Here is a 26,028-nt window from a genome sequence, read left to right on the forward strand (position 1 = left end):
ACCAGAATTCAACCCGGGACCCTTCAGTCCACAGGCTGACTCTCTATCCACTGAGCCAAATCAACTAGGGCAAAATTTTTTTCTTTATATAAAATTTAGAGCAATTACCTTTTAGGGCTTTAAGTCAAAGGTAAGTTCATAATTGCATTAGAAATCAGAGTGATGGGTTGAGGGGAGTGAAAGCTCACAGCAAAATGTGGAAAAAGATAGTACCAGAATCAATTGAAAAAGATTTTCTAGAGAAAATTGGATCTAAAGCTATTTTGAAAAAGTAGGATGTGAGGCCACAGCCCACGTGGCCTGGGTTCAAAGGCCTGGAGAAAGGGCTGATGCGCAAATTAATACACAAGACAAGAAATATAAATTTGGAAATTATGGGGGAAGCCAGCTGTGAACTGAGTTCAAGAGGCTAAGCTCCACTGAATCTCCACACCCATCTCCTTTTTATTTACTAGAATACACAATTGCCTTTTAGGAATGCAAATAGACATATCAATGGTAATGTTTAGTAAACAGTGAAAGATTATCAGGTTGGGGGGGTTGCCTTCGGCCATTGAGTCAGCAGTAGGTAATAACATGCAGACATTCAACCTTCTGAATATCAAAGCCCCATTCAGCCTTCTGACTGGACTTCTCTCATTTGTATTAATTACTGTTGATCTTGGCTTCCAGCAGTAGGACTCAAAGGACTAGAGAGCAATGATGTTAAAAGCTCATGGTATTGCTTTGATTTGAGTGGACACTGTACTCCCAAGGCATGCAGAGGGGTTAGGACACAGGACGGACACAATACAGAGTATGGGATTTTGCTGTACAAGGTCTTGAACTCAGCTCATTGGGCAGCTGGTATCTCTCAAGGATTCTTAGGGCAAATGACAGCATTATCACAGCAGGCAGTAGTCAAAGACAGATTAGCACAGTGGCTTTCACATATGTGTGTCCACCAAAAGTAACTAGAAGGTTACAGAAAGAGATAAGAAAAATGGAGAATGGCAGAGATTGAATCATGTGATGATCAAATATGCAGAAACAGGGGCAACATTCAGGTCAGGGCATTGAGTTAAATGACTATGTTGACTACTCCAAGGCTGGAGCTGGGTTTGGGGGAAGATAGATGGCTTCTGGTAGATGACATGAATTTACATTTGACCCATATTCAGTCCCCTCCTCAGCCAAGCAGTATCACTAAGCCTACACATCTGAGAATGAATAGTAAGACAAGTATTGTCGAAAAGCCTTTGTTGCACATGAAGACCGCGGTAATTCCAGATTTCTAGGTGACATTTTGTTTTTTGGTTTATTTTTTTAAGAAAATCTCAATTTTAAATATTATTCCTCAAAACTTCTAAGATAATTGGTTCTGGATATTCTCTTCATCTACTATTACTTTTAAATGTGACTGTAGGTTTTTTAAGACTTTCCTTTTGCTGCATTGTTTTTAAATGTGATATTAAGAAAAGCCCTTTTGTTACAAAACCAGTTACATTTTTATGTTATCATTCAGCATATTTTTTCTAAAGATCTCTAATTTTATTAAATATGGTAAAACATTTTAATGTCATTTACACTGCAGAGAGAATTAGGCTTACTAAGAACCAAAATGATTGTTTAATAGCCTGAAACTCTTGTCAATAGTTAATTTTTACTAACAGTTCTCTCTATAGAAAAGCAATAGGATTTTGTTCCCGTCCTTTGTTGCTGCTGTGTGTTTGCTTTCCCCATGCAGCAGTGCACGTTTACCCATCATCCTTTACTATCCAGTCTGTGGCTGACCTGGCAGATGGCAGTGATCTCAGTTGTGAGGCATCACAGTACAACCCCTTTAGCAAATTACTTGGAGATACTTTGGCTGAATAAAACATTGTTATATTCTCTATGAAGAGAGCCATATAGTTAAGAGATGTCTATTCTGATGAGACATGGCTCATCTGTATCTTTCTGCTACTGTCTTTAGTGGCTTTTTGGTAGCAGTACCTCTAAAGCAATTTTTTTCCTATCAACTTTTTTACAAGCTCTCTGTTTTTCTTTATTTAAAAAAAAAAGGTCATGGGGCATATGTGACCACTTTCTATTTCAGCATCATACCTGCAAGGTGGTGGTTTCCCATGTGAATATTTGTGTGGGTTAGTCAGAAGACAGTTCATAAAACGGATTCTCTGCTGAGAATGGGTTTGCTTCCTGGTCACACTATTAGCTCAGTATTTTTTCAACTATTCTGTTCTTTGGGAAGTGACCCATTTGAAATTCACCAGTGGCTTTTACAAGATAAAATAAATATAAATGATATCTTCCAAGTATTTAAGCAACTTGGTATTAAATGATTGTCTTCATAGGTTGGTTACTGATTTCAGCAGTGAAACTGGCTTTTTGAATATTTGTAGCTGAAAATTTTCAATGACCCTCCTCCTTTTTCAGAGAGTTAAGCAACTATAAATTAAGAAGAACACTAGAATATATTGGGAAATAGAGTGAATGAGGGTATAGCTATATAATTTCTCCTTTTCATATTCTAGAATGGTTGGTATATTTTTTAACTTACACTTTTTTTCATTTTGTCAAAAAATTATAGCTGAGGGATTCATTTTTACCACAATTTTAAAGTAATCTGCTGTGATTTTATAGTATGCCATAAAGAAATTACATAATTTATTAATTAAAGCAGGTACTAAGGGAAATGTCCCAGTGCCAATGTATAAACATTTTATATGTAACTAGAGGCCCGGTGCACAAAATTCGTGCACGGGGGGGGGGGGTGTGTGTCCCTCAGCCCAGCCTGCACCCTCTCCAATCTGGGACCCCTCAAGTGATGTCCGACTGCCCTACCGGGATCGGGCCTAAACGGGCAGTCTGACATCCCTCTCACAATCCAGGACTGCTGGCTCCCAACTGCTCGCCTGCCTGCCTTCCTGATTGCCCCTAACCGCTTCTGCCTGCCAACCTGATCACCCCCTAACCACTCCCCTGCCAGCCTGATTGATGCCTAACTGCTCCCCTGCCGGCCCGATTGCCCCCAACTCCCCTCCCCTGCCGGCCTGGTCACCCCTAACTGCCCTCCCCTGCAGGCCTGGGTCCCCCCCAACTCCCCTTCCCTGCAGGCCCGGTCGCCCCCAACTTCCCTCCTCTAATGGCCTGGTCACCCCTAACTGCCCTCCCCTGCAGGCCTGGTCCCTCCCAACTTCCCTCCCCTGCTGGCCATCTTGTGGTGGCCATCTTGTGTCCACATGGGGACAGCCATCTTTGACCACATGGGGGCAGCCATCTTGTGTGTTAGAGTGATGGTCAATTTGCATATTACTCTTTTATTAGATAGGATAATTTCCTTACTTTTTTTTTTTAATCTTTATTGTTCAGATTATTACAGATGTTCCTCTTTTCCCCCCCATAGCTCCCCTCCACCTGGTTCCCACCCCACTCCAGGCCTCCCCCTCACCCCGCACTTACCTCGTCCATAGGTGTAAGCTCCTTGTCCAATCTCTTCCCGCACCCCCCACAACCCCTTCCCCCTGAGAATTGTCAGTCTGCTCCCTTTCCATGTCCCCTGATTCTGTTACATTCATCAGTCTGTTCTGTTCATCAGGTTTTTTATTCATTTGATTTTTAGGTTCACTTGTTGATAGATATGTATTTGTTGTCACTTTGTTGTTCATAATTTTTTATCTTTACCTTTTTCTTCTTTCTCTTCTTAATGAATACACTTCAGCATTTCATATAATACTGGTTTGGTGGTGATGAACTCCTTTAGCTTTTTCTTGTCTGTGAAGCTCTTTATGTGACCTTCAATTCTAAATGATAGCTTTGCTGGGTTGAGTAATCTTGGTTGTAGGTTCTTGCTGTTCATCATTTTGTATATTTCTTGCCACTCCCTTCTGGCCTGCATGGTTTCTGTTGAGAAATCAGCTGACAATCATATGGGTACTCCCTTGTAGGTAACTAACTGTTTTTCTCTTGCTGCTTTTAATATTCTCTCTATGTCTTTTGCTCTTGGCATTTTAATTATAATGTGTCTTGGTGTGGTCCTCTTTGGATTCCTCTTGTTTGGGGTTCTCTACACTTCCTGGACTTGTAAGTCTATTTCTTTCACCAGTAGGGGAAGTTTTTGGTCATTATTTCTTCAAATAGGTTTTCAATATCTTGCTCTCTCTCTTCTTCTGGCACCCCCAAAATTCGGATGTTGGTACGCTTGAAGTTGTCCCAGAGGCTCCTTACACTATCTTCATATTTTTGGATTCTTTTTTCCAGTTGGGTGTTTTTTGCTTCTTTGTATTTTAAATCTTTGACTTGATTCTTGGGATCCTCTAGTCTGCTGTTGGATCTCTGTATATTATTCTTTATTTCAGTCAGTATATGCTTAATTTCTGATTGGTCCTTTTTCATATCCTTGAGGGTCTCACTAAATTTCTTGGAGGTTTCTAGAAGATTCTTGAGTAACTTTATAACCATGGTTTTGAATTCTATATTCCGTATTTTGCTTTCATCCATTTTTCATTTGTGACATGTTTCTTTGTCTCTGCATTTTGGCTGCTTCCCTGTGTTTGTTTCTATGTACTGGGTAGCTGCTAAGTCTCCTTGAGTTGATAGAGTGGCCTTGTGTGGTAGGTGTCCTATAGGGCCCAGTGGCTCTGCCTCCCCAGTCACCTGAGGTGTACGCTCTTGGTGCACCCCTTTGTGGTCTGTGTGCACAGTCTTGTTGTAGTTAAGCCTTGATTGTTGTTGGTATCACTGGGAGGAATTGACCTCCAGGCCAATTGGCTGTGATGGTCAGCTGTGTCTACACTGGAAGATCTGTTGCACAGGAGACACCCTTATGGGGCAGGACTTGCTTCAGTGGGGCTTTGGTGCTCACTGAGTCTGCCCCCTGAGTGTGTCTCTTATGGATGTGAGGAGTTGTAATCCGGTATGGTCTCACCCTGACCACTGGGTACACTGGCTCTTGGATCTCCAAGGAGGTGCAAGGTCAGCCACTCTCTGGGGCCACCCAGCAGGAGCTACAGAGACATCTGCAGATTCCTCCTCTTTGTATGGGGTTTGGAAGTGCCCAGATGAGGCCCAGCTGTGAAGCAAGGCAGGCTGCTGCTGCCAGGCCTTGGGCCTTCTTTTGGAAGCTCTGGAGCTCTCTGACCCAGCTGCAGTTTGACAGGTTTTAGGCAGAGAAAGGACAGGCCATTCATATGCAAAAGCTGATGCGCACAGCTTGGGTGGGGTTGTAAATTGGGTGGGGCAGGGTCTCTGGGAATCACCAGGGTGGAACAAACAGCAATGGCTGCCAGTCAGCCCTGCACCAGAGAGGTCCCCGGGTCTCTGCGTCCCGCGCCCCTGTCCAGGAACAATGATGGCTATGAGCACCTCTGAGAGAAAGCCGCCCTCACGTTCCTATCCCAATGCCAGACAGTCCAGTTTCTCTCCATATGTGTCTGGGTCCCCAAGAGTCTCACCTAGAACTGGAGTTCAGAGCAAGTGGGAGCTTGTATCTCCCTCCTGATTAAAAGAGCAGCACTCCAGGTGCCAGCACTTTCCACACCTCCGCACCTCTTACCAGTCTCAATGCACTTTCTTCACCTCTCTAGTTGTGGAACTTCCACTCAGCCATGTTTCCTGCAGTTCTGGGTGGTAGTTGTTCTGCCTTTTAGTTGTAATTTTGATGTGGTTGTGAGAGGCAGCAAGTATAGGTGTTTACCTATGCCCCCATCTTGGTTCTCCCCTTCCTTACTTTTTCATACAATAATCTTGACTCTATAATTTGAAAAAGAAAAGTACATTTTAACAGTTTGGTAACAAATTTACAAATATAAAATAGATTATGAAACAGTCTAGGAAACTAATATTTTAATATAATACAATGAGAAAAATGTGATTCTTAAATTTGAGTCAGAATTTTTTTTCTTCTTTTTAATCTTGTGTCTCTAAGATAAAAGGCTGAAAGTTGGTAGACTTAGATATAAAACTAAAACTTTGTTTACAAAGTAGACCAAGACCACTATAAAAGAAATGTAATATAGGTAATTAAACTCAGTGTTAGGTTTGCAGCTGAAAATATATAAACTGTTTTGAGACATGGAAAACTCACTAAGATTTTCATTTTATTATTAACTCACAATTTTCTTGTAAGATGAAATTATACCTTTGGTACAAATATATAATGTATTCTGTGTCACACCTGTCAGAATGACTACCATCAACATATCAACAAACAAGTGCTGGCGAGGATGTGGAGAAAAGGGAATCCTAGTACACTGCTGGTAGGAATGCAGACTGTTTCAGCCACTATGGAAATCAGTGTGGAGTTTCCTCAAAAAAATTAAAAATGGAACTGGCATTTGACCCATTGATCCCACTTCTAGGACTATATCCTAAGAAGCCAGAACACCAATCATAAAGAACATATGCACCCTTATGTTCATAGCAGAATTATTTATAACTAGAGACCCGGTGCATGAAATTCGTGCACTCGGGGGGCATGGGTCCCTCAGCCCAGCCTCTGCCCTCTCGTAGTCCGGGAGCCCTTGGGGGATGTTTGACTGATGGCTAAGCCAGCAGTCGGACATCCTTAGCTCCTGTCACAGCCTCTGTGATCGCCAGCCGTGAGCCTGGCTTCTGGCTGAGCGGCACTTCCCCTGTGGGAGCGCACTGACCACCAGGGGACAGCTCCTGCATTGAGCGTCTGCCCTCTGGTGGTCAGTGTGCATCATAGCGACCAGTTGTTCCACCGTTTGGTTGATTTCCATATTAGCCTTTTATTATATAGGGTAGCTAAGATCTAGAAACAGTCCAAGTGTTCATCAGTAGATGAATGGATTAAATAAGGGTACATTTACTCAATGGAATACAATGCAGCTGTAGAAAAGAAGGATCTCTTACCCTATGAGACAGCATGGAGGGATCTGGAGAGCATTATTCGGAGCAAAATAAGCCAGTCAGAGAAAGACAAGTATCACAAGATCTTACTTATATGTAGAAACTAATGAACAAAATAAATGGACGAACAAAAAAGATCGAGACATTGAAGCAACAGACTGACATAGAGGGAAGGGAGGTGGGACGGTGGGTAGATTAAACAAAGAACTTACATTAGTACAGGAAAGGCCTGCTGAGGGGACAGGAGGGAAATGGAGGGGGTCAGTGGGGGTGAAAAAGGGGGAACATCTGTAATACTTTCCACAATAAAGGTAAATTTTAAAAAATGTTCTCTATGAGTCTATTTCTGTTCTGCTTGCTCATTTATTTTGATTTTTTTGATTTTTTAAAACATTTTGATTGATTTCAGAGAGAGGAAGTGAAAGGGAGAGAGAGTTAGAAACATCAATGAAGAGAGAGAATCATTGATTGGCTGCCTCTTGCATGCCCCCTACTAGATTCCCTAACTGGAAATCCAATTGTGGCCTCCTGGTTCATGGGTGGAAACTCAACCACTGAGCACAGCAGCTAGGCTAGATTCAATTACTGATACATATGTATTTATTGCAATTTATTTTTCATATTTTTAAAATTTATATCTATTGTTGAAAGTATTACAGATGTCTCCTTTTCCCCCCCATTGACTCTCTCCATCCTGCACCCAATGTTCCCCCCAAGCCTTCACCACATTATTATCTGTTTCCAAGGGGTATGCATATATGCACATAAGTTCTTATTGTTTATCTTAATTTTTCTTCTTCGTCGTCTTAAAGAAGATTCTTTAACCTTTTATATAAAGACTAGAGGCCTGTTGCACAAAGAGATTCGTGCAATAGGCCTTCCTTCCCTTGGCTTCCAGCACCAGTTTTCCTCTGGCACCCAGGACCCAGGCCTTCACTCCGGCCAGAGTCTGCCATCTTAGTCTTTGCTGCAGACTCCAGCTGGAGTCTGCAGTCTTGTCTTTGCTGCGGCACTCCGCTCCTGTAGATCCCTTCGCCCCCCCCCCCTCCGCCCTCCCTCTCATAGCAGGCGTCCTGCCCCACCTGGCCACTCCGCACCTGGAACAGCTGGGCGGCCGCCATCTTTGGCCTTCTAATTTGCATACTCGCTCTGATTGGCTGTGGGTGTAGCAGAGGTACGGTCAATTTACATGTTTGTCTATTATTAGGTAAGATACAGGGACTTCCCTTCCTGGTACTGGAACCCTGGGCTGATGAAGAGTCTGATGAGGGGCTGGGACCCCTTGCTTCTCAGAGAACCTCAACAGTCAAGATATCCCTCCCAATTAAAAACTGCCACAATTAGTTGTGGGGCCAGCCTGTTCTCAGTCTCCACCCCCACTCCCCACCAGTCTCCATGTGGCTCTTCTTTGATTCCCTAGTTGTGGGACTTCCATTCAGACAGATTTTAGATGGTTCTGAATGATGGTTGTTCTGTAGCTTAGTTGTAATTTTGATGTGATTGTAGAAGTGGGAGGAGGCGAGCACCTCCTTTACCTACTCCGCCATTTGACAAAAAAATCCCAGAAATTAATACATTATATATTTCCGGATGCCTCATTGTTGCAGAATTTTTAGGATAGGAATTCACATGGGCTTTATATACTGTCTACATGCTGATGACACTGTAGTTAATCTGTCTAGCCCTGTCCTCTCCCATGAACTATTTTTTTAAAATAAAGTTTTTATTTTTAATGCTCTGTGGATGTTCAATAAATTTTTGTCAAATAAACATACATTGTTTTAGATATTGACTTGTACTGAGATGTATACATTTTTAAATATTTATTCATTCATTCTGTAAACTCAATCATTATGCTTAACTTTTAAACATTATTGATAAAAAAAATTAAAGAGAAAGTTTTATTTAGGACTATATCCCAAGAAACTAGAAACACCAATAAGAAAGGATATATGCACCCCTATGTTCATAGCAGCACAATTTACAATAGCTAAGATTTGGAAAAAGCCTAAGTGCCCATCAACAGATGTGCAGATTAAAAAACTGGTACATCTATACAATGGAATACTACACTGCTGTAAAAAAGAAGGAGTTCTTACCATTTGCAACAGCATGGATGGAACTGGAGAGCATTATGCTAAGTGAAATAAGCCAGTCAGAGAAAGATAAATATCACATGATCTCACTCATTTATGGAATATAATGAACAACATAAACTGATGAACAAAAACAGATCCAGAGAAAGAGAAGCATCTTTCAGACCGTCAAACCTCAGAGGGAAGGTAGGGGAGGATGGGGGTAAGGGGGAAAGATCAACCAAAGGACTTGTATGCATGCATATAAGCCTAACCAATGGACACAGTCGCCAGGGGGGTGAGGGCATGAGTGGAGCCAGGGGGACCATGGGGGGATAAGGACACATATGTAATACCTTAATCAATAAAGAAAAAAAAGAGTTAATAGAGAAACTAACCAGGAAATATAACTGGGGATAAGGAGTAAATGGGGCAAACTTGCTAATTATCCTAAAATACTATTATTTGATACCAGTGGCCAGGTGCACGAAATTTGTGCACATTAAAAGGGAATTAATTAGAAGAAATATTTTAATATTGCCCTTAAGAAATATTTTAAAATTTGCCCTTTCTCTATAATAGAAGTGACAGAGATGAAAGAAAATTAGTAAAACGTATATAAAATCTCCCTCCTGTCAGAGTCTGGCGCACGCCGCATGACCTAGAGTCAAGTCCCCACCCACCACCCTTACGCACTTTGAAAACGCAGGAGACTAAGACCCGGATGGCCCCACCCCCATTGGGTGAGACTTAGATCCGGCCGGCCCCACTCCTGTCAAGCCCCTCTGGGCAGGAAGCACAGCCTCAGATCCCCTGGCGCTGGGGCAGGGGGTGCAGCCTGAGGTCCCCTGTCAAGCCCTGCCAGGTGGGGGACATTTCCTGAAGTATCTCCGGCCGGCGCTGGGGTGAGGGCTGTGGCCTGAGGTCCCCCATGAAGCCCTGCGGGGCGGGGGTCAAAACCTGAGATCCCCTGTCAAGCTCCGTGTGACAGGGGGTGCAGCCTGAGGTCTCCTGGCCCAGTGCTGGGGCGGGGGGGTGCAGCCTGAGGCCCCTGTCAAGCCTAGCCGGGTGAGGGGCACGGCCTGAGTTCCCCCGTCAAGTCCAGCTCCTCCTCACCCCCCTCTCCCCCCACAGCATCCCGTCAGCACAGAACAGGGATGCACGCAGGCAGTGTCACGTCCCTAGCCCGGGATGCAGGCAGGCAGCTTCACATCAGTGCTGGGCAGGGACGCACACAGGCCCATAGACTGGTTGTGACTGGGACACCGTAACGGACAAATTAGCATATTACCTCTTTATATGTCTAGATATTCCCATTTGGTTACATTACTTAAATAAAAATATAGTTTAAAGCTAAAAAAATGCTTTGAATTTAATAGTTTTAAAAGTATATTTTATCCCTCGTTAGAATTGGTTAGATGCTGGACTTAAGTTCTTGGGATTCTTTTTTTTTTTTTTTCAATTGAAATGATCTTCTAATTTCTAAGTAACATTAAAATTTAAGTGTAGACATACATTGAGTGGCCAAATTATTATGATCTCTGAATGCATAGTAATCTGGCCACTCAGTATATATATATATATATATATATATATATATATATATATATATATATATATATATATATATATATTAGAGGCCTGGTGCATGAATTTGTGCATGGGTGGGGTCCGGCCAGCCTGGCCAGGGCGAGGGGACATAGGCAGTTGGCCGGCCTGCCTGCTGGTCAAACTCCTGGTCTAGGGGAAAATTTGCATATTAGCCTTTTATTATATAGTATATACACTGAGTGGCCAGATTATTATGTGTTCAGAGATCATAATAATCTGGCCATTCAGTGTATTTTATAGAAGTTAATTTTACAGCCATTTTTGAGTGCTATCTAGTACTTTACATACTTTTTAAAGTAATGGTGGTGGTGGTGGTGTTTTAACTTTTCTGTTTTAACACTTTAAGGATGCTTTCTCTTCCTTACATACATCTGCAGAATGTTACTTCAGTTAACCTATGAGATATTGTCATGTAAACTTCACACATCAACCAATATTTGACATCAGATTTATATCCTATATAATAAAAGGCTAATATACAAATTGTGCCCTCAGAGGGGACACCCCCCCACCCTGTGCACAAATTTTGTGCACTGGGCCTCTAGTCTATAATAATAAAAGCATAATATGCTAATTAGACCAGACGTCCTTCCCAGTAACCTTCCAGATGAAGGTGGGCTGTTAGGGAAGCCCAGGTCCCGGGTGCCAGAGGGAAGCAGGTGCTGGCAGCTGGGTGGAGGAAGGCCTACTCTTGCACGAATTTCGTGAATCGGGCCTCTAGTTAATAAAATAATGACCTATTCTACTAACCAATACATTAATTGAAATACTTTTCTTTCTTTTATTTCAAACCCTTCACTCCTCAGTTTTTCACATGATTGTCACCAAAACTAGGTTTCTACGTTGTCCTCAGATAAAAATATCAGTATACTTTACTTATTTATGAATGCTTATGAGAAACTGTCTATAAAATATTTCTTTTCTGAAACATCTGGAGAGCAAATCACTATAGATCAAGATTATTTGAGGGTATGTAGCACATGTGTTTCAGACAACATGGTCTTTTATTGGAGAAAATAAAAGAGCAGGAAAAAGAATTGATACCAAGTCTGACGTTGCTTAGTGTTTTCTTAGAGATCCTCAAGCTCAAAGTCTATCTGTGGAAGTTGGTTTGGACTTTTTTTGAATCATGCATGTGTTTTGTTTTGTTTTTTAATCAGATATAGATTTCCAAGTTAAAGAGTCTACCTTCAGCAATTGCTTTCCATCAGATTTAGGAAAAGAATTTGATGAGAATGCCTTAAAGCTTTCAATTTTATAAGCTAAAAGTATTATAGCACTGTAAATTATCCTTTATACTTTAAACTTTGCAAACTGATTTGTCAGTTTTTAAACCATGATGAATGTTTCTAATAAACTTGATTATGAAAATAAATAGTTGTTATAGAGAGGTTATTAAACAATGATTGTGCATTATCATTCTCTCGTCCTAACAGAAACCTGCTCCAATGCAGACTTTTATCCTCCATTATCTGAAGTATTGGGCACTCAGTCCTACACATTTATTAATTACTAGAGGCCCGGTGCATGAAATTTGTGCACGGGGGGTGGGGGGTGTCCCTCAGCCCAGCCTGCACCCTCTCCAATCTGGGACCCCTCTCACAATCCAAGACTGCTTGCTGTCAACTGCTCACCTGCCTGCCTGCCTGATTGACCCTAACTGCTTCTGCCTGCCAGCCAGATCACCCCCTAACCACTCCCCTGCCAGCCTGATTGATGCCTAACTGCTCCCCTGCTGGCCCAATTGCCACTAACTGCCCTCCCCTGCTGGCCTGGTCACCCCTAACTATCCTCCGTTGCAGGCCTGGTTGCCCCCAACTGCCCTTCCCTTCTGGCCTGGTCACCCCTAACTGCCCTCCCCTGCCAGCCTGATCACCCCCTAATCCCTCCCCTGCCAGCCTGATCGATGCCTAACTGTCCTCCCCTGCAGGCCTGGTTGCCCCCAACCGCCCTCCCCTGCTGGCCTGGTCGCCCCCAACTGCCCTCCCCTGCTGGCCTGGTCACCCCTAACTTCCCTCCCTTGCCAGTCTGGTCTCCCCTAACTTCCATCCCCTGCTGGCCTGATCACCCACAACTGCCCTCCCCTGCTGGCTATCTTGTGGTGGCCATCTTGTGTCCACATGGGGGCAGCCATCTTTGACCACATAGGGGCAGCCATCTTGTGTGTTGGTGTGACAGTCAATTTGCATATTACTCTTTTATTAGATAGGATTTGTTTAATAAGGATGAACTTAAGCGTTCTGTTATTGTGTTGTTGTTTATTTTTGTTTTGCAGAAGAAAAATGGATATTGAGGCCATTTTCCAAAATAGTTTTCCCTGGCAAGTTTTAATGAAAAAGGAATAAAATAATCAAGTTAAATATGTTAATACTGGGCAAAACTAGCGAACCACAGGAGACAGTTTGGCCCTGATTTTTAGGGAGCTCACACTTATTGGGTACATATGTCTTTATCACAAAAGAAGAACTCATTTTGGATATATTGACAAGTTAGAATTTTTTGTTGTCAACAGGTTTGGCAAACATCGAAAAGATGACAAGATTGAGAAAACGAGTAAAATAAAAATACAGGACTCCCTTACTTCAGAAGAGGAGAGAATACGAATGAAGCAGGAGCAGGAGAGGTAGACATCAGTTATTTGATTAAACCTCATTAGATAGAGGTTCTTCCTTTCTTTCTACTCTTTCTTTTTTCTTTTTTTTTAATATAAAGAATTTGGCCCTGGCTGGTGTGGCCTAGTTGGTTAGAGCGTTGTCCCATACACCAAAAGGTGGCCGGTTTGATTCCCAGTCAGGGCTCATACCCAGGTTGTGGGTTCACTCCCTGTTGGGGGTAATGTGCGGAAGGCAGCTGATCAAATATTCCTCTCTTCTTCTTTTTCTCCCTTCCTCTTTCTAAAATCTATAATTTAAAGAAAAATAAATGTAAAGAATTTACATTCAATTGATTTTTATTTTTTCTGCAAGAATCCAAATACTGATGGTTATGGGATGAACACAATGCAAAAAAAAGGCTTAAATGAAAGAAAAACTTACACTTTTTGGGGGCATTAAAATTGATTTTATTGGTTTTAGTTAAGCCATTTTGCATAGGAGGTAGTAAGGCAGTAGATGCATGCATCTGGAAGAAATAAAGAGTATTTACTCAGTTGGCTTTAAATTTAGTGTTCAAGTTCTCGGAATTCTGACATCAGAATCAGAATCCATGTAATTCAGGTAACCTTTGCATTTAGGTCACACATTGTCATAGAAACAGCTTGACTTTTAAAAATTAACCTTATAGAAAAACATATTTTGCTATAGCTGAGTTTTCCAATATTTCCTCTGACCTCTTGAATCAGAAGAAGTAAATCTAAATGGGATTAGTTTCATCAAGTATTTTATACACACACACACACACACACACACACACACACACACACACACACATATGAATGTATATGTTTATCATGCAGAGTAACAAAAATTTTTAAGAATTTATTTGCTTGAGCCAATTCAGGCTTATTTTTCATGAGAGCTGATTTAGGTGTATTTGGAATTGTACCATCTCTTTGAGTTGGAAAAAACTAGGTGCTTTGATGCTTGTGAAAGCCGAAACATAATATGAGCAAATGAGTATCCATGAGAGTGTGTGTGTGTGTATGTGTGCACATGCCTGAATTTTGGTTAATTAAATATTATTTTAGTATTTTATTAGTAAGTGTAAAAGGGAAGTTTTTGTTGTTTCACCATATATTAAATACAGAATCCTATATTATAAAAGAGTAGTATGCAAACTGTCCCCTCGGGAGTTCTTCCAGGAGTTCAACCAGGGGGCAGGGCCGACCGGAAGAAGGGAGGGAGGCCCTAGCTGGCTGCTGCCAGCTGCTAGAGACCCTACCAGTGCACAAATTTTGTGCACTGGGCCTCTAGTATAATATAAAATGTTTATTTTTATAATGTCCACTTTCTCAGGAATCTCTTACCTTTGTTAAGAAAAGGAAAAGATTTTAACATGTTAACATCAACAAATTGATATAAGACAATATAATCAATTGTGAAAATAGATGACTATAGAGCTTGGGGAAAGGGAGAGATTGGTGGGGCTAAAGTTAATAATAAGTGCTTCATAGAAATGGTTATCTGGTGTCTAGGTGTAGTTCCCAAGAACTTACGCATTTAGAAAAATGGAAAAATTCTGTACCCACAGCCAGTCCCTCCCTATCCTTCACCCCACACAAGTGTCCTGGAGGGTGGGCAATTTTTGAAATGCTTAGATTCTTTAAAAATTTTGGTTGTATTAGTGGTTAGTGGTATCTCTATGAATGCTTTTCTTTTATTTCTTTAAAAATTTTAATTATTTTATATGGTACCACCTCATTTTAGCATTAAGGGATGAAACAACTTTTCCTCATACCTATAAGGTAGGTTAAAGAGCAAAACTTCAGTCATAGGAATTTGAAGATCTAATTAGCCCTATTGAACAATTCATGAATCAGACAGCATCCCATCTAGCAAGTAAACAGGTGGTCTGAGGAACCATGAAAAATAGAAGGTTTTTGTAGAAAACTGGGCTGGACAAGAAAGCCATTAGCAAAAGAAAAGAAAGGATTGTTTCAGGCAAGGTCACCTTCCCTGAAGAAGTTGGGGATCTTCTCAGGCAGATAGTCTCAGCTTCCTTTGGGGAAGATGGAGGGGCCCACAGGACAGATGACCTCATTGGTGTTGACCAGAAAATTCAGACTGACTGACTGAGACTCCATTTCCAGAGAAGGTTCGAAACTGCCGTTGGTATCAAGGTGTATCGTGTCTAGGTTCAGGGTTACGGGCTTTAGCATGATAGTGCCTCCATTTGGGGCCTGTGGTTTTCTCTTTAACAGGTACCACTATTGATTTCAACGTGTGTTCTTCCCTTGAATTGGAAATGTGTCTTTAAAACAGTTGTTCCTACCTGAGAAAAAAATTTTAGGAACCATTGTGAAATCTATGTAAGTCTTTTCAATGAGCTTTTACTCCGATATTACAAAAATGATAAAAATCCCACTTAAAATTATGACTTTTTTCTGCTGATGGTTTCTACTGTTATTGCTACTGAAATGGCATATTTTACATATTTTTAAAGTAAGAAATTTAGTGAAATATTATCTCTCATTTGGGAATTCAGCATAGACACCAAGTTGGCAGCTTCTATATTGGTGGGTGGCGTTGTTAGGTTTCCCTAGCAGGGTAAGCTGAAGCTTTTGATGGGTTGAGCCACAGTATTTCTGAAGTCTGTCATTTGCAGAAGTGTTTTGAGGAGCAAATAGAGTATTTAATTAGTTGACTAAAAACTACTTTATATTGAACTATTTCTTCCAGTTGTCTTGTAGCATAAATTTCATTCTGCTGTGAATTTAGATTTTATTTAATGAATTTTTGTAATACTGATTTTTGCACATAGGAAATACTGTTGGGAAAAAACCCAGGAACTTTCTTATTGTTTCTGGGTGGCAGTACAATAAGTTTGGGTAAAATGTTTTCCAAAAGAGTTGATTGTATGATCTTCAACATTGTTTTGAAGGTGATTAACAATTATCTAATATGTAGCAATTTGAAATTTATCTTTAAAATTTTTGTTACACTAATATTAGTACATTTTATCTTCTGTAGACATTAACAGCATTTTTAAAAATTAAAATCATTTAAGGTCAATTTCTTTCTTTTTGAGTCTTTTGAAAAAAATGTAACATTGATAGTTTTATGTATTGAAGCTTCTTTTTTTTTGTATTGAAGCTTCTTAAGCTTTAGAGATTCAAGTATTTGGGGTATAATGGAGTAATTTAAGTATGCAGTTGATTTTCCATCCTGAGGAGTTGGTCACTCCTTTTTTGGACATAAAAATATTTTACTTCATAGTCATAAAATAGTTATTCTTCTCTTACTTTATTGCAATTAGTGATAAAACCATTTATTATAAAAGCAAAAATCCTCATGAATAGAAATGTTACAGGAACAGAAGTCTTGTATGTTTTATCTTCATCATGCATCATCCATCTTAATTAGAGAAAAAGGGTGGTGAACACTGTGACAAGAGTCTGGAATGAAATCACTAATTGATGTCAAGCTGAAGAGAAACTGTTAGTATGAATTTAGTGACAGCAGGACAGAAATTAACCTTATTACTTTATTTAGTATATTACATTATTTTGTGTATTATTTTCAATGCAGGTTCAAGGCCACTTCATTACCATCATGGAAAAGACCTTTTTTTTTTTTAAGAAAAAGTAAAGGTGTGAATATTTTTATTTCAATTACAAATTGAAATGATAAATTCTTTTAAGTCTTAGTAAAAACATTAAAGGTTTTAATATTTCTTTTCCCTCACTCCCTTCCTTCCTTCTTTTCTCTCTTTCTCTCTTTACATGTCAAGGCTAGGGAAATAGTCCATGATGTTGCTGCCCAGCAACATTAGTCAGTACAGCTGTCTATGATCATTTAAATCTCAGAATAGCTCTGTTGTTCATAACTAGGAAGGACTTTCTGAAAGCAATATTTATTTCCTTTGCTAAGTTTTGGGCTAATCAGTTTCTTCTATCATTGTTGAGGTTTGGCCTGAGATAAATAAGATGAATGCTAAACAGCAACCTGACTCTTCAGAAAAAGGGATGACTCTTATATCTTAGAGATAATTTGTGACTTCAGGATCACAAAAAAGAATAGAGGGGGTGTTTGTTTATGGTATTGACCATCTGGAACTATTGTGGGCTCAACCATGAGACACTATCTTTTTTCAAAGTTTCCTTAAGAAACTGTACTATTTTTATTAGGTCCCAAAAATATTTTCTCCCCTCAACCAATTATTCCTTTCCTGAAATAAGTTTCTCCACAAAGAAGGGAAATATGTAACATGTAAATAAAACTCTGGTTGTGTTACAAAGTTTATTTTCTCAAATCAAATCATAATATGCAAGACATTCAAGTATAAAAGTATATAATAAAACCATTTGTGTATTTTGTTACTTTGACTAAATTGTCACTAAAATTCCCCAATGTACAATGCATTCCTAGTTTTTAAAATCTACTTTTGAGTGACATTTGCACAGCAAGCTTCCTTAGCAATTCCTTCTAGAATGAACTTTAAAATGCACAGTAACTTAGGCTAACCATCAGATTTGGTAGCCTTGCGCAGCACTTCTCTCACCTTTGTGGGCTGCAGGCATGCTATAGTTTTAATTTAATGTTTTCATTACAAGTATGAGCCACCAAGGTGGAAAGGAGGGGTGCAAACAACTTTTATAACTAAATTTATAACTAAATTCATCAGTGGTGACAATGTTAACAATAAAAATATAATTTCTTTTGTTATTGGAGCTTAGAAAAAATCAGGGGTTTTTTTTGGAATCTACTATAGAAGTGACTGTAATGTTTATTGGATTTGATGATTACTGGCAATTAGTAATATTATGTCAGTTTGGGTAAGAGAAAGCAATTAAGAACAGAGCTTTATGAATAGTATTTCATGCTGCTGAGCATTTCTTCTGAGCAATTGACTTGGTAGAAATTGACCTTCAATGAACATTTGTTTCTGAGTGATTTGGCACAAAAGAACATTCAAATCCAGAACTCATCAATAATATAATGACACTAGAGGCCCCGTGCACAGGATTTGTGCACTGGTGGGGACGTGGCCTGTGGGGATCGGCCTGCTGTGAGAGCGCCGCTCACCCCGGTCTGCCGAGCCTCTGTGCACCCGCCCTCTGAGCAGCTGCTCCCTGGTCCAGTATCTTCCAAAGTACTCACCTCTCCAGAGGACCCAGTTGGGGCTGGGCCCAGAGACAGTAACTCTGAGAGGCGGAGGAGTAGGCCTCAGTCCCGCAGCAGCCACAAATCCGCCTCCCAGCCTCTGGGGTCAGCTCTGCAAGTAGCGCACTGACCACCAGGGGGCAGCTTCTGTGTTGAGCGTTTACCCCCCAGGTGATCAGTGCATGTCATAGCAACAGGTCAACTGGTCGTTCTGGTCATTCCGCCACTCAGATGCTGGACTTTTATTATATAGACTAGAGGCCCAGTGCACAGAATTCATACACTGGGGGGGGGTGTCCCTCAGCCTGGTCTGCACCCTCTCCAATCTGGGACCCCTTGAGGGATGTCCTACTGCCGGTTTACAGGGATCAGGCCTCAACCAGCAGTTGGACATCCCTCTCGCAATCTGGGACTGCTGGCTCCTAACCGCTCACCTGCCTGTCTGATTGCCCCTAACCACTCTGCTTGCTGGCCTGCTTGCCCCCAACTGCCCCCTGCTGCCAGCCTGCTCGCCCCCAAATCCCTCCCTGCCAGCCTGATCACCCCCAACTGCCCCCCATGCCAGTGTGCTCACCCCCAACTGCCCCCCTGCTGGCCTGCTCACTCCAACTGACCCCCACTGATGGGGTGAGGGGCTGATGGCTGTTTGCAGGCTGGCCAAGCCCCCCAGTGGGGACCCTCACCCCATGGGAGTGTGGCCAGCCTGGGTGAGGAGCTGAGGGCTGTTTTCAGGCTGGCCACACTCTCTGGTGATCCAGGCTCCCAGCCTCTCCTTTTTTTCTTTTCTTTCTTTTTTTTCAGCGTCTCCTTGAGTGGAGGCCAGGGCCGGCTGAAAGCAGGTATCTGGGATTTATTTATCTTCTATAATTGAAACTTTGTAGCCTTGAGTAGATGCCAGGGCTGGTTGCCCCTGGCAACCCAAGCTCCAAGCCCCTACTTGATCGGAGGCTAGGGCCGGCTGGAAGCAGGTATCTGGGATTTATTTATCTTTTACAATTGAAACTTTGTGGCCTTGAGCGGAGGCCAGGGCCTGCCAGGGCGGGTGGGAAGCTAGGCTTCCTCCATTGCCGGGGGCAACCCAAGCCTCCTGCTCACTCCAGCTCCATGTCTGCCGCCATCTTTGTTGGGCTAATTTGCATACTCACTCCTGATTGGCTGTGGGTGTAGTGGAGTGATGGTTAATTTGCATGTTTCTCTTTTATTAGTGTAGATTTGCCAATAAATTTGGGGAGATTACTTAGTCCATGCTTCCCTTGAGAAGAGAATATCAATATTTTATTTTTCTGATGGCTTCCTTTCTTAACAGGACTGCATTTTCCAACATAAGCTAGATTGACTTCACTTTTAATGAAGTGAGCGCCATATGGTTCATTCATTCATAAACCAATCTAAGTTACTCCCTTTGATTTCAGGGTGTTCTCTACAAATTCAGAGCTTTTGGCTTTATTTCTATTATAGTCCTTCATGTTTCTTTAGGTTCCCAAATTTCAAGACTTATGTGAATGTCCAGTTACTCTGAACACCTGTAATATTAGGTGATGGTCTAATATAACTGAATATAGTAGTAAAGTGAGTTGTCAGATAAGTGATCATAATTGAGCTTCAAACTAATATCCCATTGAGTTGAAGAAGTTATTTCTCTTTCTCTGTAGTTTTTCTGGCTGAATACAAAGTCAAAAAGTATGGTGCAAATTATAAAATTATCTCTTAACTTTTATAAATATTTCATATGGATAGATAGTATTTAGTGGTAATCAGCTTATGTAATATCCTTGACTGTCATCATGCTCCTAAATACTAGTAAGTAGGCTATAATAAAAAATCTATAAATTTAGCTAATTTGACATTAGATTTTGAATTGATATTTCTGTTATAAATATTGTGTCTATGGGACTTATATTTATAAGAATGTAGGACTCTCCTGATAAAAAAAATAAATTTTCCAACATTCTCCTATGATTTAAGAAAGTCATTGGTTCTCAACTCAGGAAATAAGTTCCCCCAGGGAGGTTTAGGGTACCTGTGAACCACTGGGTACACTGATGGATGGGAGGTGGCCGGAACCAGTTGTGCAAGGAGTTCTACACAACAAATTGCTTTTTCTCAAATATCACTGGACCCTGTTTGAGATACTCTGAGCTAAATGAGTTTAAGTACTTCTATTTTATGTGCTGGGAAATTAGAGAAATTTGACCCTGTGGGTTCAAAATTTGGAAAGCAAGCCTGTCATGATGGTGATAAAAGAAAAAAAAAGGTAGAAAAATGCAAATTTTGCTTGCAGTGCTATGGAACAATTTTTCACCGTTTAATAAAAACACACAAACATTTTCATTTAGTAATAATTTAGTTTTACAGGATGTTGCAAAGATGGTTCAGAGAGGTCTTGTGTGCTCTTCCTGATTGCCCCTAACCGCTTCTGCCTGCCAGCCTGATCACCCCCTAACCACTCCACTGCCAGCCTGTTTGCCCCCAACTTCCCTCCTCTGCCGGCCCGGTCACCCCTAACTGCCCTCCCCTGCAGGGTTGATTGCCTCCAACTGCCCTCCTTGCAGGCCGGGTGCCTACCAACTGCCCTCCCCTGATGGCCATCTTGTGGTGGCCATCTTGTGTCCACATGGGGGCAGGATCTTTGACCACATGGGGGAAGCCATATTGTGTGTTGGTGTGATGGTCAATCTGCATATTACTCTTTTATTAGATAGGATAGAGGCCTGGTGCAGGAGTGGGGGCCAGCTGGTTTGCCCTGAAGGGTGTCCCGGATCAGGGTGGGGGTTCCCTTGGGGCGTGGGGCGGCCTGAGCAAGGGGTCTGTGGTGTTTGCAGGCCGGCCACGCCCCCTGGTGACCCAAGCGGAGACCCTGGCATCTGGAATTTATTTACCTTCTACAATTGAAACTTTGTAGCCTGGAGCGGAGCCAAGCCTCCTGCATGCTCCACGGCCGGCAGCCATTTCTGTTTGGGTTAATTCACCATCTATAATTGAAACTTTGTAGCCTTAAGTGGAGGCCTGGGCCTGGCCAGGGTGTGCAGAAAGCTTTGCTTTCTCTGTTGCCATGGGCAACCCTGGCCTGGTCTCTCCAGCTCCGTGGCTGCCGCCATTCTATTTGAATTTGTTTACCTTCTATAATTGAAACTTTGTAGCTTGAGTGGAGGTTTAGGCCTGGCAAGGGCATGCGGAAAGCTTGGCTTCCTCTGTTGCCTGGGATACCTTGCTCTCTGTGGCTGTAGCCATCTTGGTTGGGTTTATTTGCATACTTGCCCTGATTGGCTGTTGGGCGTGGCTTGGGCGTAGCGAAGGTGCGGTCAATTTGCATATTACCCTTTTATTAGGTAGGATTTCAGTCAGTGTATGATTAATTTTTAGTTGGTCCTTTTTCATATCCTCAAGGGTCTCACTAAATTTATCGGTGGTTTCTAGAAGATTCTTGAAAAATCTTATAAACGGGGTTTTGAACTCTAGATCCAGTAGTTTGCTGTCCTCCATTTCTTTCATTTGTGACCTGTTTCTTTGTCTCCGCATTTTGGCTGCTTCCCTTTGTTGATAGAGTGGCTTTGTGTGCTAGGTGTCCTATAGGGTCCAGTAGCTCAGCCTCCCTAATTACCTGAGGTGAACACTCTTGGTGCACCCCTTTGTGGGCTGTGTGCACAGTCTTGTTGTAGTTAAGCCTTGATTGTTGTTGGTATCACTGGGAGGAATTGACTGCCAGGCCAATTGGCTATGAGGATCAGCTGTGTCTATGATGGGAGAATTTCTGTGCTGGAGACACGCTTATGGGGCAAGACTTGCTTCAGTGGGGCTTTGGTGCTCACTGAGTCTGTCCCCTGAGTGTGTCCCTTATGGATCTGAGGAGTTGTAATCTGGATGGTCCCACTCTGACCACTGGGTACACTGGCTCTTGGGTCTCCAATGAGGTGCTAATTTAGCCTCTGCCTGAGGCCACCCAGCAGGAGCTATGGAGAGATCTGCAGATTCCTCTTCTTTGTTTGGGTTTTGGAAGTGCCCAGATGAGGCCCAGCTGTGAAGCAATGCAGGCTGCTGTGGGGCCTTGGGCCTTCTTTTGGATGTTCTGGGTCTCTCTGACTCAGCTGCAGTTTGTTAGGTAATTTGAGATTGCAAAGGGCCAGGCCATTCATATTCAAAACCTCTGTGCACAGTTTGGGTGGGGCGGGGTCTCAGGGTGGAGCAAAGAGCAATGGCTTCCCGTCAGCCCTGCCCTAAGAGGCCACCAGAACTCAGTGTTCTGTGATAATCACTGCAAGCATCTCTGAGAGAAAGCTGCCCTTGAGTTCTGCCCAATGCCAGACAGTCCAGTTTCTCCCCGTATGAGTCTGGGTCCCCAGAGTCTCACCCGGAACTGAAGTTCAGAGCAGTTTGGAGCTTGTGTTTCCCTCCTGCTTGAAAAAGACAGCCACGTACTCAGTTGCCAGCCCTCTCCACGCGAGTGCCTCCGTACCTCCGCACTTTACTTCCGCACTCCTCTGAGTCTCTCTTCCCTTCTAGTTGTAGAATTTCCACTCAGCCAGCCTTCCTGTGGTTCTGGATGATGTCCGTTTTGTCTTTCAGTTGTAGTTTTGAAGTGGTTGTGTAGCCAGCAAGTTCAGGTGTTTATCTATGCCGCCATCTTGGTTTCTCTCCCCCATTTTACAACATATTTTGATGAATGTTTCTATAAGCAGTTCTTAGAGGAGACATAGCTTTTCTTATTTCAACTTTGTTCTAATTTTACAGGATTCAAGCCAAAACTCGAGAATTTAGAGAACGACAAGCTCGGGAACGTGACTATGCTGAAATTCAAGATTTTCATCGGACATTTGGCTGTGATGATGAGTTGATGTATGGGGGAATTTCTTCCTATGAGGGTGCTCTGGCTCTCAATGCCAGACCCCAAAGCCCAAGAGAAGGACATATGATGGATGCTTTGTATGCCCAAGTAAAGAAGTCACGGAATTCCAAACCTTCACCTGTAGACAGGTAGGTTCTAGGAGCAATCAGGATATTGCTTTCAAATCGATTGAAACCAATTTGATACAGTTTTTGACAAGGGAGTAGATTGATCATCAGTCCCTAAACCAGGACTGCCTTTTATTAATGACCTTAAAAAAGCTGTTGTGTCTGAAAGTATTTTTACACAAACTGAAACAGTGGAAAGAGCAGCAGAAGTTTTGATAGCTTTTCCAATAATGCCAACATATTTCATCTTGTTCTTAAAATGGTTTTAGACCAGAGAACTAACCTTTAGTTTATAACTCAAATAAAAAGCAAACTTGAAATGATGGCTCTTGTACTAAAGCTGTATTTGCCTTTATTACTAGGAGAGCCTCTAGTTGTGGTAATTAAATAGATGGTGACTGACATGATTTGTTCTAATTGTGATTTATTTAGAAGGGCCACTTTTTTTTTGGTGACATGCTTTTATATGATAAAAGAATTAGTGAATGAGATGTACAGTATAGCCAATTTTCAACTTGCTTGTTAATAGCCACAGTTGCAGGTCTGTTTATCAGTGTAGCTCAAAGTAGTGTAATGCTGACTGTATGTTAATGGCTCTATACTTATTTCAAATTTTATCTGAAACAGTTTAAACATAGATCTTTTTCAATCCCTTCATTTATACTGTATATTTAAACACCCTTCAATTATATATTCAAACATCATATAAAGTTTAGTTCACAAAGAAAATAATATTAATTTCTTTGTCATTATGCATTACTTATTGTCATAAATAATGTGCTAATCCCATCACATCTTATAATGGTTTTATTTTATTTTTCCTTTTTTTATTACACTTATTGAGGTGACATTGGTTAATATGATTATGTAGATTTCAGGTATGGATTTCTGTGTTATAAGATCTGTATATTGCTCTGTGTGCCCACCACCCAAAGTCAAATCTTCTTCTATCTTATATATTGGGACCTCCTATCCCCTTCCCTCTGGCAACCACCACACTGCTGTTTGTTTTCATGAGTTTCAGTTTCTGTATCCCACATGAGTGAAATCATATGGTTCTCAACTTTTTCTGACTGACTTATTTCACTTAGCATAATATTCCCAGGGTCCATCCATGTTGTTGCAAATGACGCCATTTCATCCTTTCTAATGGCTGACTAGTATTCCATTGCATATATGTACCACATCTTCTTTGTTCAGTCCTCTGTCATGGGACACTTTGGTTGTTTCCATGTCTTAACCACTGTGAATAATGTTACAATGAACAAAGGGGTATATCTTTGCACATACATGTTTTCAATTTTTGGGGTACATACCCAGAAGAGGAATTACTGGATTGTATGGTAGCTCTATTCTTAATTTTTTGAGGAATTGCCAGACTGCTTTCCTTAGTGGTTGTACCAATCTACATTCCCACCAGCAGTGAATGAGGGTTCCCCTTTTTCCATAACTTCTCCAACACTTGTTATTGCTTGTTTTGTTGATAATGACCACTCTAACAGGTGTGAGGTAGTATCTCATTGTAGTGTTGATTTGCATTTTCCTAATTACCAGTGAGGTTGAACATCTTTTCATATATCTATTGACTGTTCCTGTGTCTTCTTACGAGAGGTGTATTTTCAGATCCTCTGCCCACTTTTTGATTTGGTTGTTTATTTGGTGTTGAGTTTTATGAGTTCTTTATATATTTTGGAAATTAAACATTTGTTGGAGCTTCTGTTTGCAAATATCATCTCCCATCTGGTTGGCTGCCTCTTTGTGTTGTTCTCAGTTTCTTTTGCTGTGCAGGAGCTTTTTAGTTTGATATAGTCCCATTCATTTAATTTTACTGTTACTTCCCTTGCCTTTGAGTCAAATTCATAAAATGTTCTCTATTATCAAGGTGCATAAGTTTGGTACCTATGTTTTCTTTTATGTAACTTATTATTTTCTGTCTTTTTTAAATATATATTTTATTGATTTTTTTTTTACAGAGAGGAAGGGAGAGAGATAGAGAGTTAGAAACATCGATGAGAGAGAAACATCGATCAGCTGCCTCCTGCACACCCCCTACTGGGGATGTGTCCGCAACCAAGGTACATGCCCTTGACCAGAATCGAACCTGGTACCCTTCAGTCCGCAGGCTGACGCTCTATACACTGAGCCAAACCGGTTAGGGCTATTTCCTGTCTTATATTTAGGTCTTTGATCCATTTTGAATTAATGTTTGTACATGGGGACAAACTGTAATCCAGTTTCATTCATTTGCATGTGGCTTTCCAGTTTTCTCAGCATCATTTATTGAAGAGACTATCTTTACTCCTTTGTGTGTTTCTGGCTCCTTTGTCAAAAATTATCTGTCCATATACATTTGGTTCTATTCTGTTCCATTGCTCTGTGTGTCTGTTTCTCTGCCAATAACATGCTGTTTTGATTATCATAGCTCTGTAGTATAATTTGAAGTCAGGTAGTATGATACCTCCACCTTCATTCTTTTTTCTCAGGATTCCTTTGGCTATTTGGGGTTTTTTTTATGGTTCCAACAAATCTAATTATTTCTCTTTTTAGTTCTTTAAAAAATGACATGGGATTTTGATGGGGATTGCATTAAATCTGTATTTTGCTTTGGGTAATATGGCCATTTTAACTGTGTTTATTCTTCCAATCCATGAACACGGGATATTTTTCCATTTTGTTGTGTCTTTTTCAATCTCTTAATAATGCTTTGTAATCTATCTATATAAAAGCCTAAGTGACCCTTGCAACTTAATGGACTTCCGAACAGGCTGCATGGGGCAACC

The 26,028-nt window shown here is 41.3% G+C and overlaps 1 protein-coding gene across 14 annotated transcripts in view; it reads left to right on the forward strand.

Moving 5' to 3' along the window:
* PARD3 (par-3 family cell polarity regulator) overlaps window positions 1-26,028 on the forward strand; it is a 696,667-nt gene that overhangs the window by 489,699 nt on the left and 180,940 nt on the right. For 10 of the 14 annotated variants that reach the window (XM_079769113.1, XM_079769103.1, XM_079769117.1 and 7 more), the window contains 2 exons: window positions 13,051-13,161; window positions 23,027-23,269. In XM_079769113.1, the coding sequence (XP_079625239.1) occupies window positions 13,051-13,161; window positions 23,027-23,269 (354 nt within the window). Of the gene's footprint in view, window positions 1-13,050; window positions 13,162-15,396; window positions 15,543-23,026; window positions 23,270-26,028 lie in introns of those variants that run through there. The other 4 variants (XM_079769104.1, XM_079769105.1, XM_079769106.1 and 1 more) reach the window with 2 other exon arrangements.

Source organism: Cnephaeus nilssonii (genome assembly GCF_951640355.1).
Source record: "Cnephaeus nilssonii genome assembly, chromosome: 4".
Classification (NCBI taxonomy): domain Eukaryota; kingdom Metazoa; phylum Chordata; class Mammalia; order Chiroptera; family Vespertilionidae; genus Cnephaeus; species Cnephaeus nilssonii.